The sequence below is a fragment of the Tursiops truncatus genome, chromosome 13 (genome assembly GCF_011762595.2).
Source record: "Tursiops truncatus isolate mTurTru1 chromosome 13, mTurTru1.mat.Y, whole genome shotgun sequence".
Taxonomy (NCBI): Eukaryota; Metazoa; Chordata; class Mammalia; order Artiodactyla; family Delphinidae; genus Tursiops; species Tursiops truncatus.
In genome coordinates, this window is record NC_047046.1 from 40,556,340 (window position 1) to 40,572,950 (window position 16,611).

A 16,611-nucleotide genomic window follows, 5' to 3' on the forward strand; every position below is an offset into this window, starting at 1 on the left:
TTCCAGAGTGTCCCAGTAGGATTAAGATTTCATTAGTCAAAGTATAACTTCAAAGCACCCTTCTTGGCTTGCTTCCTTTCCCCGCTCTTCTCCCATTACTACTTTTCCCCTACTCTTGGAATCATATCTCAAATAAACTACTTGTACAGATCTTTGTCTCAGGATCTGCTTGTGGGATAACATAAATTAAGATACCTGTCAACTTTGCTGCTCCTTATCTGCTCCGGGCTCTTCTTTTCTTTTGTTGGTTCTGAATACACACTGATCCTTGAGACAAGTTTAGGTAACTCTTCATTGTAAACTTTCAGTAGAGTCTGGCCAGTGCTGTGGATGGAGAGTGGCTTGGGTATCATGCCATTGGTCTTGCGACTCAGCCTTCTTGGGCTCACAAGGAGTGAGGACATAAGCCTTTAGCAGTGCTCCAAGTGAAGGCTCTCTCAGACTTACTTTTCATTTTTCTTCTGCCTCATCCTTCTTGTCTTTCTTCTTTAATCACCCCCATTTCTTTTCTTTTCTTTTTTTTTTTTTTTTTGTGGTATGCGGGCCTCTCACTGTTGTGGCCCCTCCCGTTGCAGAGCACAGGCTCCAGACGCGCAGGCTCAGCGGCCATGGCTCACGGGCCCAGCCGCTCTGCCGCATGTGGGATCTTCCCGGACCGGGGCACGAACCCCTGTCCCCTGCATCGGCAGGCAGACTCTCAACCACTGCGCCACGAGGGAAGCCCTAACCTACTACTTTGAAAGTGATAAGTAAAATAAGTCAACTGAATGTGATACTATTTTACTTACTGTTGCCTGCATGGGCAGTGAACTGAGGACCTTGATCTGAAGAGATGTAGCTAGGAAGGCTAAATGTACTCTAAGTTTCTATCAAGTCTGATATAAGGAGAATGGGATGGAGTGGGGAGAGATAGCTTGCCTCTTGCTTCATCAGAGTCTTTCTCCTTTGGGAAACTATGTATATATGAAAGACATGTAAGTTCTGAACTCAGAGGTATTTACCTTTTTATTACCCAGATCCTATTCTTGGTTTTCGAAGTGGATACCTAAAGAGTAAATATGAAGTAGAATTGTCCAATAAGGAAGCTCCAGGCTCAGGTTATGGTTACCAAGTGAGAAAGGAAAGTTTTTTCCCTTCCAGTGAAATTGTAAAGAAAGGGGAAATGCAACAAATTCCTTTTATTCTTCACTTTAATAAATTTAAAAGCATCGCAAATGAAATTAATAAATTATAGTGGAGTAGAATATATAAATTTCTTTATAATTTAATCATGTCATATAGAATATATGTGAAGTATTTTAATGTAAATTTTTTTGAATTTTATTTTATTTTTTATACAGCAGGTTCTTATTAGTTATCCATTTTATACATATTAGGGTATATATGTCAATCCCAATCTCCCAATTCTAATGTAAATTTTGAATGCATAATTTCATTTATAAAATACAAAAATAGGCAGAGCTAATCTTGATTATAGATGTTAGGATAGTCTTACCCATGAGGGTTGAGTGTTTCTTGATTTGGCTGGTGGTTACATGGGTATGTTCAATTTGTAAAAATTAATCAGTTATACATCTATGACTTGTGTACTTTATACACTTATGATTTATGTACTTTTGTTTGTTTCTTAAATTTTGGCCGCACTGCGCAGCATGTGGGATCTTAGTTCCCCAGCCAGGGATCGAACCTGCACCCCCTGCATTGGAAGGTGGAGTCTTAGCCACTGGACCGCCAGGGAAGTCCCGATTTATGTACTTTTGTTGTGTATATCATACTTAAACAAAAAGTAATAAAACAGAATGAAACAAAATGCAGCCTTAGCCCTTAGCAACTTATTTCTACTAGGAGAGACAAGCAAGAAAACCTCCATTTGTTGTTGTTCTTCATTCCTTTGTATAGATTCCTATGCCCATTTGGATTCATTTTCCTTCTGCCTGAAGAACTTCCTTTCACATTTCTTGTAGTTCTAGTTTGTTGATGATGAATCCTTTCAGCTCTTATACATCTGAAAAATTCCTATTTTGCCTTTGTTTTTGAAAGTTATTTTTATTAGGTACAGAATCCTAGGTTGACATATTTTTTCTTTCAGCCCTTGAAAGATGTTAGACTAGTATCTTCTTGCTTACATTGTTTCTGATGGGAAATCTGCTGTCATCCATATCTTTTTTATTTTGTATGTAATTTTCCCTCCTCTGGCTGCTCTTAAGATTTTTTTTTAAACACTGGTTTTGAACAGTTTGATTTGATGTGCTTTGTGCAGTTTTCATCATGTTTCTTGTGTTTGAGGTTCATTGAACTTCTTGGTTTATAGTTTTCATCAAATTTTGAAAGCTTTTGCCCATTATTTCTGCAACTTTTTTCTTCTGTTCCCTGCTCTCTACTTTCCTGCAGGGACTTCTGTAGGCATATATTAGGTCCCTTGAAGTTGTCCTACAGCTTAGTGAAACTCTGTTAAATTTTTGACAGGTGCAGCATCTCCTTTATTTATTTTTAATTTATTATTATTTTTTAAAGAAGATGTTGGGGGTAGGAGTTTATTAATTTATTTTTTATTTATTTTTGCTGTGTTGGGTCTTCATTTCTGTGCGAGGGCTTTCTCTAGTTGTGGCAAGCGGGGGCCACTCTTCATTGCGGTGTGCGGGCCTCTCACTATTGTGGCCTCTCTTGTTGCGGAGCACAGGCTCCAGACGCGCAGGCTCAGTAGTTGTGGCTCACGGGCCCAGCTGCTCTGCAGCATGTGGGATCTTCCCAGACCAGGGCTCGAACCTGCATCCCCTGCATCAGCAGGCAGACTCTCAACCACTGTGCCACAATTTTTATTGGAGTATAGTTGATTTGCAATGTTGTGTTAGTTTCAGGTGTACAGCAAAGTGAATCAATTATACACATACATATATCTACTCTTTTTTAGATTCTTTTCCCATATAGGCCGTTACAGAGTACTGAGTAGAGTTCCCTGTGTTATACAGTAGGTCCTTATTAGTTATCTGTTTTATATATAGTAGTGTGTATGTCAATCGCAAACTTCCAATTTATCCTCCCCTGAAGCTCTGTTAAATTGAAAAAAAATTCTCCTTTATCCGTTTTTTATTTTGGGTAGTTTACTTTGCTATATGTTCAAATTCACTAATCTTTTCTTCTGCAATTTCTGATTTGTCATTAATCCTTTGTAATGTATTTTTAGTTCAGACATTTCAGTTTTCATTTCTAGAAGTTTGATTTGGGTCTTTTAAAAATAATTTTATTTCTTTATATATCTGTTTAAAAATATGGAATACAGCTATAATAACTGCTTTAATGTCCTTATCTATTAATTCTAGTATCTATGTCAGTTATGGGTGGTTTCAACTGATTGATTTTTCTCTGCATTATGGGTCTTATTTGCATGCTTCTTGGCATGCCTGATAATTCTTAATTGGATTCCAGACATTATACATTTTACCTTGCTGGGGACTGGATATTTTTATGTTCTATAAATATTCTTGAGCTGTGTTCAGAGCTTCCATTAAGTTACTTGGAACTGGTTTGGTCCTTTCAGATCTTGCTTTTAAGATTTGTGAGGCAGAATCCAAGCAGTATTCAGTATAGGGCTACCTATTTCTGACTACTGAGGCAAGACCTTTCTGAATATATTACCCAGTGCCCCGTGAATTGAGTTTTGTCAGTCTGGCTGGCGGGAACAAAGTCTGTAACTGGCCCCTTGTGACCCCTGGGTGTTGTTCCTTCTAATCTTTTTTGTGTGGTTCTTCTTCCTGTCTGAGAACATTTCCCCACATACTGTGCTGGTCAGTACCCTGGTAAATACTTGAGCAGGGCCCTTTGCAGCTCTGAAGCACAGAGTTCCATAATACCCTCTATACAATCACTGTTATCTACATACTCCTCTGTTGGCCCAAAGAATTCATTGGGGCTTTTAGCTCCCCCCACCTTTTTCTTTTTTTTTGACTGTGCCACTTGGCATGGCATGTGGGATTTTAGTTCCCCCACCAGGGATCAAACCCTCACCCCCTGCAGTGGAAGCATGGAGTCTTAACCACTAGACCACCAGGGAAGTCCCTTCCCTGACATTTCGATTATCATTTTCTCATGGAAAATGCAGCTTCTTAACTGGCTTCAGAAAGAAGGGGCGATACCGGACTGGTGACAATTTTTATGCAAACTGGGCTTTCCCGTCCTCATCTATTCATTCATCCCATACTGATTTATTTTGAACCAGGCACCCATTTAGGTGTTGGGGATATATCAGTGAAAATACAGACAAAAATCCTTACCCTCATGGTGCTTGTATTTTTCCTGGCAGCAGGGGCGGGGAGAGGAAAGTAAACAGTATAAATAAGTAAATAAAACTACATAGCATTTTAGAGGTTGATCATTGCTACTGAGAAAAACATAATAGCAGGGAGGAAATGTGTTAGAGGTAGAGGCTGCAATGTAAACGTCAGGGGTAGGGCTCACTGAGGAAGATGTATTGGAGTAAACAAAAGGAGCCTCTGAGGGAATAGTGGTTCATGCCCAGGAAACCCATGCAAGAATCTGAGGGTGTGTGTACGGTGTATTTGATGCCAGATAGGGTGGAGCAGAGTGAGCTAGGGGTGGAGGGAGTAGCAGAAGGCTTCTTCTCTCCTCCCCCTGGTTCCTTCACTTCCTTTTTATTTTCTTTACCATCTTCTTTTAATATAGTTTGTTTTCCCTCACTCCCCTACCTTCCCACCATCACAATTGGTCATGCCAAAGACTTATGGCTCTTTTCAAGGACTTGGCTATTAGTTTTTCTTATCAAGTCTATTTAACCCAGAAGCATGACTCCAGAGTGGAAGTTATGGAAACACCTAGGAGAGGGTATATCACAGATGTATTTCAGGTTCATGGTTTCAGGTTCTGAAACTCCTTTGGAAGGAGGCGCAAAACCACTCAACAAGACAGAGGAACTGAGCGTGACGTTCGTATTAAACCACCCCAAAGAACTCAAGGTGACAGCAGGTGACATTCATTAAAACAAAAGGAATAGACTTGAGCCTGTTTTCAATTAACTGCTATTTCAAGCAGCTCCAGAGGTTTTGAACACACCTTTCTCTTTTGTCTAATTCAGAAAGTTTGTGAAAAACATTATCAATAAATAGACAATGGCATCTGTAATGCAAATGGTTGGTGGCATCCCGCTCTTCTTTCCCATCCAGGGAAGGAAATGAGTGTGTATGTGGAAAATGCTCCTGTCGGGAACATTGGAAGCCACAACTCTGGGCCAAAATATAATAAATTTCTCTGTTTTGAAGATACCTTGATTTATCTCAGGTGATCCTGAGATACCACGGGTGCACACACACACACACACACACACACACACACACCCCTTTGAGATGGAAGGCACCATAAGGAAGCTTAGAGAATTACACCCATTATCTTGTAATAACCTATAATGGAGTATAATCTTCGAAAACACTGAATCACTATGGTATACACCTGAAACTAACACAATACTGTAAATCAACTATACTTCAATTAAAAAAATAATATGCCAGAAATATTTAGAATCCTAAAAGATATATATACACACACACATATACATACATACACATACAGTTAAAATGTAAAACAAGCAGGCAATTTGAACTACAGGTAAGAACTGACCATACAACTCTTCTTCTCGATGGTGTCTTGTCTCTCACATTTGTATGTAAATCTAGGCACAGGACACTAAGTTCTGCATTTCCTTACACTGGTTCTAAAACAACACCTTTATATCCTCATGTCGCCTTTTTTTTTTTTTTTTTTAGGTTGTTTCCCTCACTTGCCTATTGTAAATAGTGCTTCAATGAGTATTGAGTGCATGTATCTTTTCGAATTATAGTTTTGTCTGGATATATGCCCAGGATTGGGATTGCAGGATCATATGGCAACTCTATTTTAAGTTTTTTGAGGAACCTCCATACTGTTTTCCATAGTGGCTGTACCAATTTACATTCCCACCAACAGTGTAAGAGGGTTCTCTTTTCTCCACACCCTCTCCAGTATTTGTTATTTGTAGACTTTTTAATGATGGTCATTCTGACTGGTGTGAGGTAGTACCTCATTGTTGTTTTGATTTGCATTTCTCTAATAATTAGCAATGTTCAGCATCCTTTCATGTACCTGTTGGCCATCTCTATGTCTTCTTTGGAGAAATGTCTATTTAGGTCTTCTGTCCATTTTTGATTGGGTTGTGTTTTTTTGTTATTGAGTTGTATGAGCTGTTTGTATATTTTGGAAATTGAGCCCTTGTCAGTCACATCATTTGCAAATATCTTCTCCCAGTCTGTAGGTTGTCTTTTCATTTAGTGTATGGTTTCATTGCTGTACAGCAGCTCATAAGTTTGATTAGGTTCCATTTGTTTATTTTTGCTTTTATTTCTATTGCCTTGGGAGACTGACCTAAGAAAAACGATTGGTATGATTTATGTCAGAGAATGTTTTGCCTATGTTCTCTTCTAAGAGTTTCATGGTGGCATGTCATTTTTTTTTTACAATAATTATCTTTAAAATATACATTAAAAAAATTTATTTTATTTATTTATTATACAGCAGGTTCTTATTGGTTATCTATTTTATACATATTCAGTGTATATATGTCAATCCCAATCTCCCATTTCATCCCACCACCAGCACCCCTGCCCCGCTTTCCCACCTTGGTGTCCATACGTTTGTTCTCTACATCTGTGTCTCTATTTCTGCCTTGCAAACCAGTTCATTTGTACCATTTTTCTAGATTCCACATATATGCATTAATATACAATATTTGTTTTTCTCTTTCTGATTTACTTCACTTTGTATGACAGTCTAGGTGCATCCACATGTCTACAAATGACCCAACTTCATTCCTTTTTATGGCTGAGTAATATTCCATTGTATATATGTACCACATCTTCTTTATCCATTCATCTGTTGATGGGCATTTAGGTTGCTTCCATGACCTGGCTATTGTAAATAGTGCTGCAATGAACATTGGGGTGCTCATGTCATCTTGTTTTGGGAGAATGAAGGGTTTCCTTCAATCTTCCCTTTCCTTTCTTTTATCTTTACTATTGTTCTTCATGATAGGTTAACTTGGTTCTCATATGGAAAATGGGAATTCCTTCCAAGTGCCTTCATAAAATATGAAGATATCCAACAAAATAAGATTTCAACCGAGCGTCCACTTAATAGATTATTTTCTTAGTGAGTAGACCACCTGTCTGAAATGTCAATACAACTGAAAACCCCTATAAGGCTAAAGGAAAAGGAACCCAGTTCAGTCATTTTCCACAATGAAGCAGTTTCTGTGCTGAGTTGAATCACTCAGGTATTTGTTCATTTGGTGAAGGGTAGCAGTTAAAGTCAGGGGTTATGAAATCACATTGCTTGGTTTCAAATCCAGTTTTTCCCTTACTTGGGCTAATAATGTCTCCTTTTTGAACTTCAGATTCCTTATCTGCTAACTCAGCATGGTGCCTACCTCATAAAGTTTCTGTGAAAGTTAAATGAGATGATATATGTAATACACATAGCACAATGTCCGGCATCTGGTAATTGCACAATACCTATTAGCTGTTATTAATTTCCTTGAGTTAAACATGTGAGCCATTGGTCAACCCTGGATGTTGTGAAAAATACAAAGATCGACTTCCCACACAGTCCCAGTCCTCAGGAGAAACAAGTTGACGTATGACAACGATATAAAGTAGGATATATTTGTACATGAGACAGGGAGAGATGAGTGAAGTTCCAGGAGAGGGCAAGTGACAGAGGGGTCACTTTTACCCAGGAAGTTCCAGGAAAGATGATAAGGAGGATGCCACTTTTTAAACTAAGTGAAGAATTAGAAGGAATTAAATAGACTTCTCCGTAGAAGAGAGGAGGATATTCTAGGAAGAAAGAATGTTGTTGGCAAAGGCAAAGAGATGTGACAATGTGAGATGTGTATGGGGGAAGGGTGGCCCATCCTGTTTGGGTTGGGTCATGAACACAAAGATGATGTGTGCTGTACATGGCTGGACATACATGTTGGGACCTGAACTTAATTTGGAAAGTAATAAGAAGCCATTGAAGGTACGACGTTTGTGACAGCTATTTTAAAAACGGTATTTAAAGAATGTGTATGAGATCAGTCCTGAGTTTGTTGATGAAATACCATGAATTTCTAAATTATAATCCATCTCTTTTTGGTCAGTTCAGAGAGTTCATTGTGTTGTGTTCCTATGTCTCTTCGTATTCATTGATATGTGCTATTTTTCTTTACCCTCATTTTTTCCCTGTACAGGTGTGATCTCCATTCCTTTGTACATCCCTCACAGGCTGTTCAACTGGAAGTTTGAAGATAACATCTGTGCATTTTGGCTCACTATTGACTATCTTTTGTGCACAACATCTGTGTATAACATTGTACTCATCAGCTTTGATCAATACCAGTCAGTCTCAAATGCTGTAAGTCAAAATATTAATTTATCCTCCTTAGAAGATTATATACTTGTAAATTTTGGGTCCCCAAGCAAAAAATTTTTTTGCTTAATTGGCAAAACTTAGAGAAGCCCGTTACCCTTTTGTTATCTAGCACTAAGTTTTCATTGGTGCATAGTGAACATCTTCTGTGTGATTTGGTTAGGTCACTCTCTTATGTACCACTAAAATGGGAAGGTGTCCACCAAAATCCAAGGCAAGTTGTGAGAAGTGGTAAATCGAGTCCGTAGTAGATTGGATATGCATGAGTCTCACGGTAGGTTCATCTGTTCAACTCCTTAGACAACTTGAGACCTGAATGTTTTCTTCAGGATGGAACTTGGTGGGTGATTAGAAAGACTCCCAGACTTCTGAATGTCACGAGAAAATTAATTTTGAATGACCAAAGGAAAAGACAGTATACAGGGAAGCTATAGGTTATACAGTAGCACTAACCAGAAACTAACCAGTGCCAGTTTAGGACCCATGCCAAGAAAGTTTGAACTTACCCAAGATTTAGAACAGTCTCATCAACTAGTTCGTGACAGTTCTTAAGCTAAATTTATCAGCAATAGAATAAAGGAGAGAATAAGGTTGATGTTAATAAGGATGAGGGGTGGGAAGAGGCCACAGAAACATGGACGGTGAGCTGAAGTCTTTGAGACCTAGATGGGAAACTTCCTTCACTCCCGAGTTCCAGGGGCCCAAATGTGTGGGAAACGACTGTGCGACAGGGATTTTGCTAAGGACACAAAACTGAATCTCCAGAGTCTTTCCTTTTGAGGAGCATAACAGTCTAATGTGGAGACAGATCCATAAACAAAGGGACTAAGTGTGGTGCTGGAGGCATTGAGAGGACAGTGACAGTTCCGTCCTGGGAGAGTTGTGCAGCTTGGAGGCAGACAGGATTGGGAGGGTGCACTGGACAAGGCAAGGATAAACTGCTGTAACGAAGAGACTCCAAAATGCTGAGACCAAACAAGACAGAAGCTAACTTTTCTCTCATAGAACAGTTCAGGAAGATGGGAAGGCTCTGCTCCAGGAACTCACCCAGGGATCCAGGCTCTGTACCCTCTAGAGCAGGGACCTATGGTGTCTGTTGCAACTGCTCAAATAAAACTTTATTATCCAAACAGGTCGTGGGCCACACTTGTTCCATGGACAGTGGTTTGCTGACCCCCACCCACCCTAAGTCATTAACCTCCTCTGCATGCTCCAAATCATGCTGTTGTCACTCCAGGTTCTAGAAAGGAAGGGCAAAAGGCAGAAGTCCAGGGTAAGGGATTTTCTTTTAACCAAGTAGCGCAGAATCACACAATCATTTCCACTCACCTTTCATTGGTGAAATTTAGTCATGTGGTCTTACCTTACTGCAAGGGAAGCTGGGAAGTGCGGCCTCTAGCTGAGCTGCCATATGGCCAGGAAGAATTAGAGAATGGATGTGGTGGGACAGCCAGACACTTGACATTGAGTACTTTATTGGCACCAGAGTCCACTGCAGTTTGTTCTGGACAAACCCTGGAGAGAGTACAGATCAGTTTGGATTAGCCATCAGAAGCCTATAATCTCAGATTTTTCAAACAGATAGTAATCCATTATTGAGTCATGAAATCAGTTCAGTGGGTTATTATGTCACTTTTTCATAGAATGAAAAAATATGGAAAGAAGTACAACAGAACTTAAGTTAGAGTATAAACTATCAGAGTACCTTGTGCATAATAAAGGTAAGTATTGTTTTATGAATACTTCTGTCTGTATACTTCATTAGGGTATAAAATGTATTTCTCACTTTAGGTCACAGTCAAAATGTTTGAAAAGCAGTGCTCTGATTAATAATCTTTCTTTAACTAAATCTTTAATTTGTACTTTAAAATTTTCCTTTCTCTCTGGGTTTTCTTTTTAATCTTCACTGAGTGTTCCTAGTTATGTTCACTGGGACATTCTTCACGGAACATCCAAGCTCTTGAGGCAACCTCAGCTTTGTGTTAGGGTAAGGGGTGGCTTGCCCAGTTAGAAAAAGGGCTTAGAAGTTACAGAGAGTTGAGGAGTGATGTCCAGAGAGAAAACGGGCGGGCTTGTTTCTTGGTCTTGCCCTGAGGAATTCCCCTGGCAATGGAGGCTGTAAACTTGGTGAGGGTTAGGTCAGCTGGATCCGGGTCCCTGGTACACAGCACAGAGTCAAGTGTAAAAAGTGCTCCACGCATGAGTGTATGAATGCTCCCGGGGGTGCTCAGGCAGCACGCGCACCTCTGTTGGCTGAGTTCCAACACAGCTGTATGAAGCCAGAAGGAAGCCTTTAAAGACCACAGGAGCTCATAGGAAGTGATCATGCGGAATTGAGCGCTTTCTGTAGCTAAAAGTAGAGGAGACAGTGTAATAGGGGAAGGCGGCAGGCTGGGCTTGGGAAATGGAAACCTGACAATAGTTTGGGGAAGGAAGGCTCGATGCAGATGGCAGTGCATGACAGGCACTTAGAACGGCTCTGCAATCCCATCTCATTATTAATACCAGCAAGTTCCAGGGGTTGCTCTGCCTCACAAAAGAAACCGGATTGACGGAATGTTTGGATATCTTATTGGGGTGGGGAAGGAAGCAGGGTAAGAGACAACATCCTGAATAATGGACATATTCTGTAGTGGGTGAGAAGTGGGCCACTGATGGATTTCAGGGAGGCACGGGCCTGGATTTAAGCAATGCTTGAACTGTTATCTGTTAAGAATGCTACCCAGAGATGAAGAGATTGGCATCATCTTCTCAATTCCCTTGGATGTCCATTATCCCATTTGACCTTATGCATAATAGAAAAGAGATTACTTTCCAGCATATTGCATCATATCATTACAAAGGCTGAACAGAGCAATTAAAAAACTAAATGCAGTTTATGACCATCTGGGTATTGTTACCATCTTCATAATCATTAGATTTAGCGCAAGTATTAATTAGTGGTATGAGAAGCAGAAGGCAAAAAAATGTATTGTACATGGGAGTTTGTGGTCAGCACCATAGGCATTTTAGCTTAGCCTCAGAAATACCAGTAATTTGGAAAAAGACAAAAAAAGAAAACCCCACTTCTCTGCATTTTTTAAAAATAATTTTTTTTTTTTAAAACAGCCTCCTTTTACCTCTAGCCAATTGGTGAGCCCTTCCCAGCATGTATAATCCATCAGAGAAAGACAGTGCTGGGCATTGTTACACCCCTTTAATAAAAATGAGAAACCACTTTAGAACAAGACTTGAAAACTCACAGAGAAAATAGCACTTGAGAGATGGTGAAAGGGAAGTGTGTTCCAACTTCATGGGTAAATCATTTCCTTTCCCTTGAGTGCAAAAGGCAGAGAAACATGGAATATTTGGGCTGGAAGGAATCTTACTGACCTAAAAGGTGTCCAGACAGGTTGTGTGCTCTAGGTCCCCTTAAGAAAGTCTTGGGTCATACGTTTATCCCTCATACAGGGTGGTTGGCATTTTAGATTTCTTATAGAAGATTTCAGAATCAATCAAAAGTCATGGGTCTTGTGATCCAAGAGCAATCCTCCCTCAGAGAATCCCATTTTCCCTTACAGAAGCCTGTCCTTGTGACCAAGTGGACTTAGAACATTCTTCACCCCTATAAAAAGACCGTGGCACGCACCACAGCCATGTCTCCCCAGTGGCTGGCCACCACTGCTTTGGCACCATTTTTGTCGGGTAGATACGTCTGTAGAAATAAATGATTTGGTCACGCTCAGTAACACTGTAGTATCTCCCCACAGCTGGTTTAAACTTTCTTTTTGTGCGTCATCTTGTGGGAGTAACATAAGAGTTCTTCTCTTTTTGACCCCACCTTGAAGGCTCAGCATAAACTGCAGAGTAGATTCTTCCTAAATACCGGATTTAGAAAAGCCAGTGTCTTTTAAACTTTTCTGTGACTTCAGTGATAAATGCATTTTACACTATGATTCAGTACACACATTTCTCGTTCTCTATGTACATCTATATTCCCAAAGCAAAAGTTTCATCAAACAATACATATCTTTAGGATGTGTGATGCATTCTGACACTGATTATTCCAATTCATTAAAAAAAATTGCTGCTCATGATCCATCTGGCAAGTTAAAAACACCGTGAAAGGGCTTCCCTGGTGGCGCAGTGGTTGAGAGTCCGCCTGCCGATGCAGGGGACGCGGGTTCATGTCCCGGTCCGGGAAGATCCCACATGCTGCGGAGCGGCTGGGCCCGTGAGCCATGGCCGCTGAGCCTGCACGTCCGGAGCCTGTGCTCCGCAACGGGAGAGGCCACAACAGTGAGAGGCCCACGTACCGCAAAAAACAAAACAAAACAAAACAAAAAAACACCGTGAAAATGGGCATTTCGTTTCAGTTAACAGTTCAGGTTAGTGTCTGTGGACTAGGAAGACTGCATTCTTATTTTAGATATTGACCTTGACATTTTCTATAGTGTCAGAGGTTTAACCTTGAACTGCTAAGAAAGTCTACATCTTGGCCCAGGGTCCACCGAAATCGAACCCTCTGCCCTGGCCCAGATCATGTTACCCAAATTCAGTGAATATCCCCGCTTTGCACATCCCTGAAACTCCTGAGGGCCGATGGTACGCTTTGTGCAATCAACATATGCTCATCGTATTGAAAATAACTTACTTGGTTTCTTTTAGGTGCCTTACAGAGCTCAGCACACTGGGATCTTGAAGATTGTGGTTCTGATGGTGGCCGTCTGGGTAGTGGCCTTCTTAGTGCATGGGCCAATAATTCTAGTTTCAGAGGCCTGGAAGAATGGGAAGGGGGATTGTGAACCTGGATTCCTAACGGAATGGTATATCCTTGCCCTCATGGTACTGTTGGAATTCATGATCCCAGTCTTGTTGATGGCTTATTTCAACATGTATATTTACTGGAGCCTATGGAAGTATGGTAATCTCAGTAGGTGGCACTCTAGATTCACTTCTGTCTCTTCCAGTAGCTATGGACGCTCATTCAGGAGCGGACTGTTTTCAAGGACATCTTTTTCTAACCCAGAGGAAGCAGCAGCATCCCTTCGTTCAGAGAAACCAAGAAGAAAGAGCAGGCTCTTGTTTTCCTTAATAGCCCAGCCAAATAGTGTAACTGCTTCCAAAACGGGCTCCCTCTCCCATTCAGATTCCCTTGTTCTTCAACAAAGCGAACATCTTGAGCTGTGCAGAGGCAGGAAATTAGCCAAGTCACTGGCCATTCTCTTAGGTGTTTTTGCCACTTGCTGGGCTCCCTACTCTCTGTTCACAATTATTCGTTCAATATCCCCCACAGACCTCAGTCTGTCAGCAACAGCTGTGTATGAGTTCACATTTTGGCTTCAGAGGTTCAATTCCTTTGACAATCCTTTTTTGTATTCGCTGTGTCACAAGCGTTTTCAGAAGGCTTTCTTGAAAATAATTTGTGTGAAAAAGCAGTCCATACCATCACACAATCGGTCAACGTCCTCTTAATCTTTGTGCCTATGTAAATTTCAGTCTTGCTCTCACCTAAATGAACCTGGCTTTCATCTTGCCCTTTCCACTCTACTGAAAAAATCCAGAAAATCATAACACTTGAAAACTTGAAAAAAAAATACCTGGAACCTAGAAGTCAGTGGAAAATTATTCCGGTGAATAACAACAGCATAATTAGAAATTGACAGTAATATTTTTGTAAACTCATAATCACAAAAGCACTATATTTTTCTTAGTCATCACCTCTTCTTTGTCTTTTAGATCTTAAATAACGTTGATTGTGAAATTCAAGAATTTTGGTTTTCTATGTTCAGTGTTTGCTACAGTCTTAAGTGAATTTCCCTTTTTTATTTTACAGTGATGAAAACTCGTCACGTTTTAAGATCATTCCCTAAAGTATACAGTAGAAAAAAAGAGCTCTTGTGCCCTCTTTGCTGGGGGTGGGTAACTGTTATGGTCACTGAGCAGGCGAATTAGGGTTTGAGTTGGCAGGACGGGGGTTGAGGGTGCCAGATAGAAGAGCAGAGGGCATGTGTACTTCCAGACTCCATATTCCTGATCCTAGAAAAGAAGGAAGTGTGAGACGAGGGAGGAAAAAGGAGGTCACTGCAGCTCTCAAAGGTCCTCAATGAAGTTATCTTGGAGGCTCCAGCAATCAGAAGATGTCAGGGTGAGGGACAGGCAATGGGTTGAAAGGATGGCTTTCCATATTCCTTCCTGCCCCCTTCTCCTAACTTCCACATCAGCTCAAACTTCTCTGTGAGAAAATATGGAAGAAAGAGAAAGGCTAAGAGATGCAAAAGGACTATATGATGTACCTGGTGTAACATTCACAGAACTAGTACATGTCAATAATTATGAAAAAAATATATTTCTGTGTTTGATGTTTTTAACTCGTGTGCTCAATATTTTACACTGAAGTGCTCAGAGTGATTCCTTTATTATGCAGTTAATGTAGGTTATACCTTACTGATGAGTTGCATTTTATTAGACTGGTGACATTTTGTTCTCTTTGTCATTATTAATTTTTTCATAGTGTTCTTTGCCTGTCTTTGTCATAACATTTCATTTTGACTTCATAGTTAATTTAATCTATTCTGTAAGGTTTTATCAGTGTTTCTTTTATAACTTCTCAGAGTTCTTTTTTTTGGGGGGAGGAGCATTACCTTTATTATTTATTTTTTATACAGCAGGTTCTTATTAGTTATCCATTCTATACATATTAGTGTATACATGTCAATCCCAATCTCCCACTTCATCCCACCACCACCACCACCACCCCCGCCGCTTTCCCCACTTGGTGTCCATACGTTTGTTCTCTATATCTGTGTCTCAATTTCTGCCCTGCAAACCGGTTCATCTGTACCATTTTCGTAGGCTCCACATCTATGCGTTAATATACGATATTTGTTTTTCTCTTTCTGACTTACTTCATTCAGTATGACAGTCTCTAGATGCATCCACGTCTCTACAAATGACCCAGATTCGTTCCTTTTTATGGCTGAGTAATATTCCATTGTATGTATGTACCACATCTTCTTTATCCATTCATCTGGCAATGGGCATTTAGGTTGCTTCCATGACCTGGCTATTGTAAATAGTGCTGCAATGAACATTGTGGTACATGCCTCTTTTTGAATTATGGTTTTCTCTGGGTATATGCCCAGTAGTGGGATTACTGAGTCATATGGTAATTCTATTTTTAGTTTTTTAAGGAACCTCCATACTGTTCTCCATAGTGGCTGTATCAATTTACCTTCCCACCAACAGCGCAAGAGTGTTCCCTTTTCTCCACACCCTCTCCAGCATTTGTTGTTTGTAGATTTTCTGATGATGCCCATTCTAACTGGTGTGAGATGATAACTCACTGTAGTTTTGATTTGCATTTCTCTAATAATTAGTGATGCTGAGCAGTTTTTCATGTGTTTCTTGGCCATCTGTATGCCTTCTTTGGAGAAATGTCTATTTAAGTCTTATGCCCATTTTTGGATTGGGTTGTTTGTTTTTTTTAATATTGAGTTGCATGAACTGTTAATGTATTTTGGAGATTAATCCTTTGTCTGTTGATTCGTTTGCAAATATTTTCTCCCATTCTGATGGTTGTTTTTTCGTCTTGTTTGTAGTTTCCTTTGCTTTGCAAAGCTTTTAAGTTTCATTAGGTCCCATTTGTTTGTTTTTATTTCCATTACTCTAGGAGGTGGATCAAAAAAGATCTTGCGGTGATTTATGTCAAACAGTGTTTTTCCCATTTTTTCCTCTAACAGTTTTATAGTGCCTAGTCTTACATTTAGGCCTCTAACCCATTTTCAGTTTATTTTTGTGTATGATGTTAGGGAGTGTTCTAATTTCATTTTTTTACATGTAGCTGTCCAGTTTTCCCAGCATCACTTATTGAAGAGACTGTCTTTTCTCCATGTATATCCTTGCCTCCTTTGTCATAGATTAGTTGACCATAGGTGCGTGGGTTTATCTCTGGGCTTTCTATCCTGTTCCATTGATCTTTATTTCTGTTTTTCTGCCAGTACCATACTGTCTTGATTACTGTAGCTTTGTAGTATAGTCTGAAGTCAGGGACTCTGATTCCTCCAGCTCCGTTTTTTTCCCTCAAGACTGCTTTGGCTATTTGGGGTATTTTGTGTCTCCATACAAATTTTAAGATTTTTTGTTCTAGCTCTGCAAAAAATGCCACTGGTAATTTGATAG

The 16,611-nt window shown here is 40.0% G+C and overlaps 1 protein-coding gene across 1 annotated transcript; it reads left to right on the top strand.

Moving 5' to 3' along the window:
• Positions 1-4,799: 4,799 nt before the first annotated feature.
• Positions 4,800-13,905, top strand: HRH4 (histamine receptor H4). The gene is made up of 3 exons (XM_004318631.4): positions 4,800-4,980; positions 8,273-8,436; positions 13,099-13,905. The coding sequence occupies exons 1-3, from the start codon at positions 4,800-4,802 to the stop codon at positions 13,903-13,905; spliced, it is 1,152 nt and encodes a 383-aa protein (XP_004318679.3).
• The last annotated feature ends 2,706 nt before the right edge of the window (positions 13,906-16,611 follow it).

Excerpts from the sequence above, each read along its gene's own strand:
- HRH4 (XM_004318631.4), top strand. The coding sequence starts at position 4,800 with ATGACTCCAGAGTGGAAGTTATGGAAACACCTAGGAGAGGGTATATCA. Across the intron at positions 4,981-8,272 it reads AGAACTCAAGGTGACAGCAG|GTGTGATCTCCATTCCTTTG; the intron begins GTGACATTCATT and ends TTCCCTGTACAG. Across the intron at positions 8,437-13,098 it reads ACCAGTCAGTCTCAAATGCT|GTGCCTTACAGAGCTCAGCA; the intron begins GTAAGTCAAAAT and ends GGTTTCTTTTAG.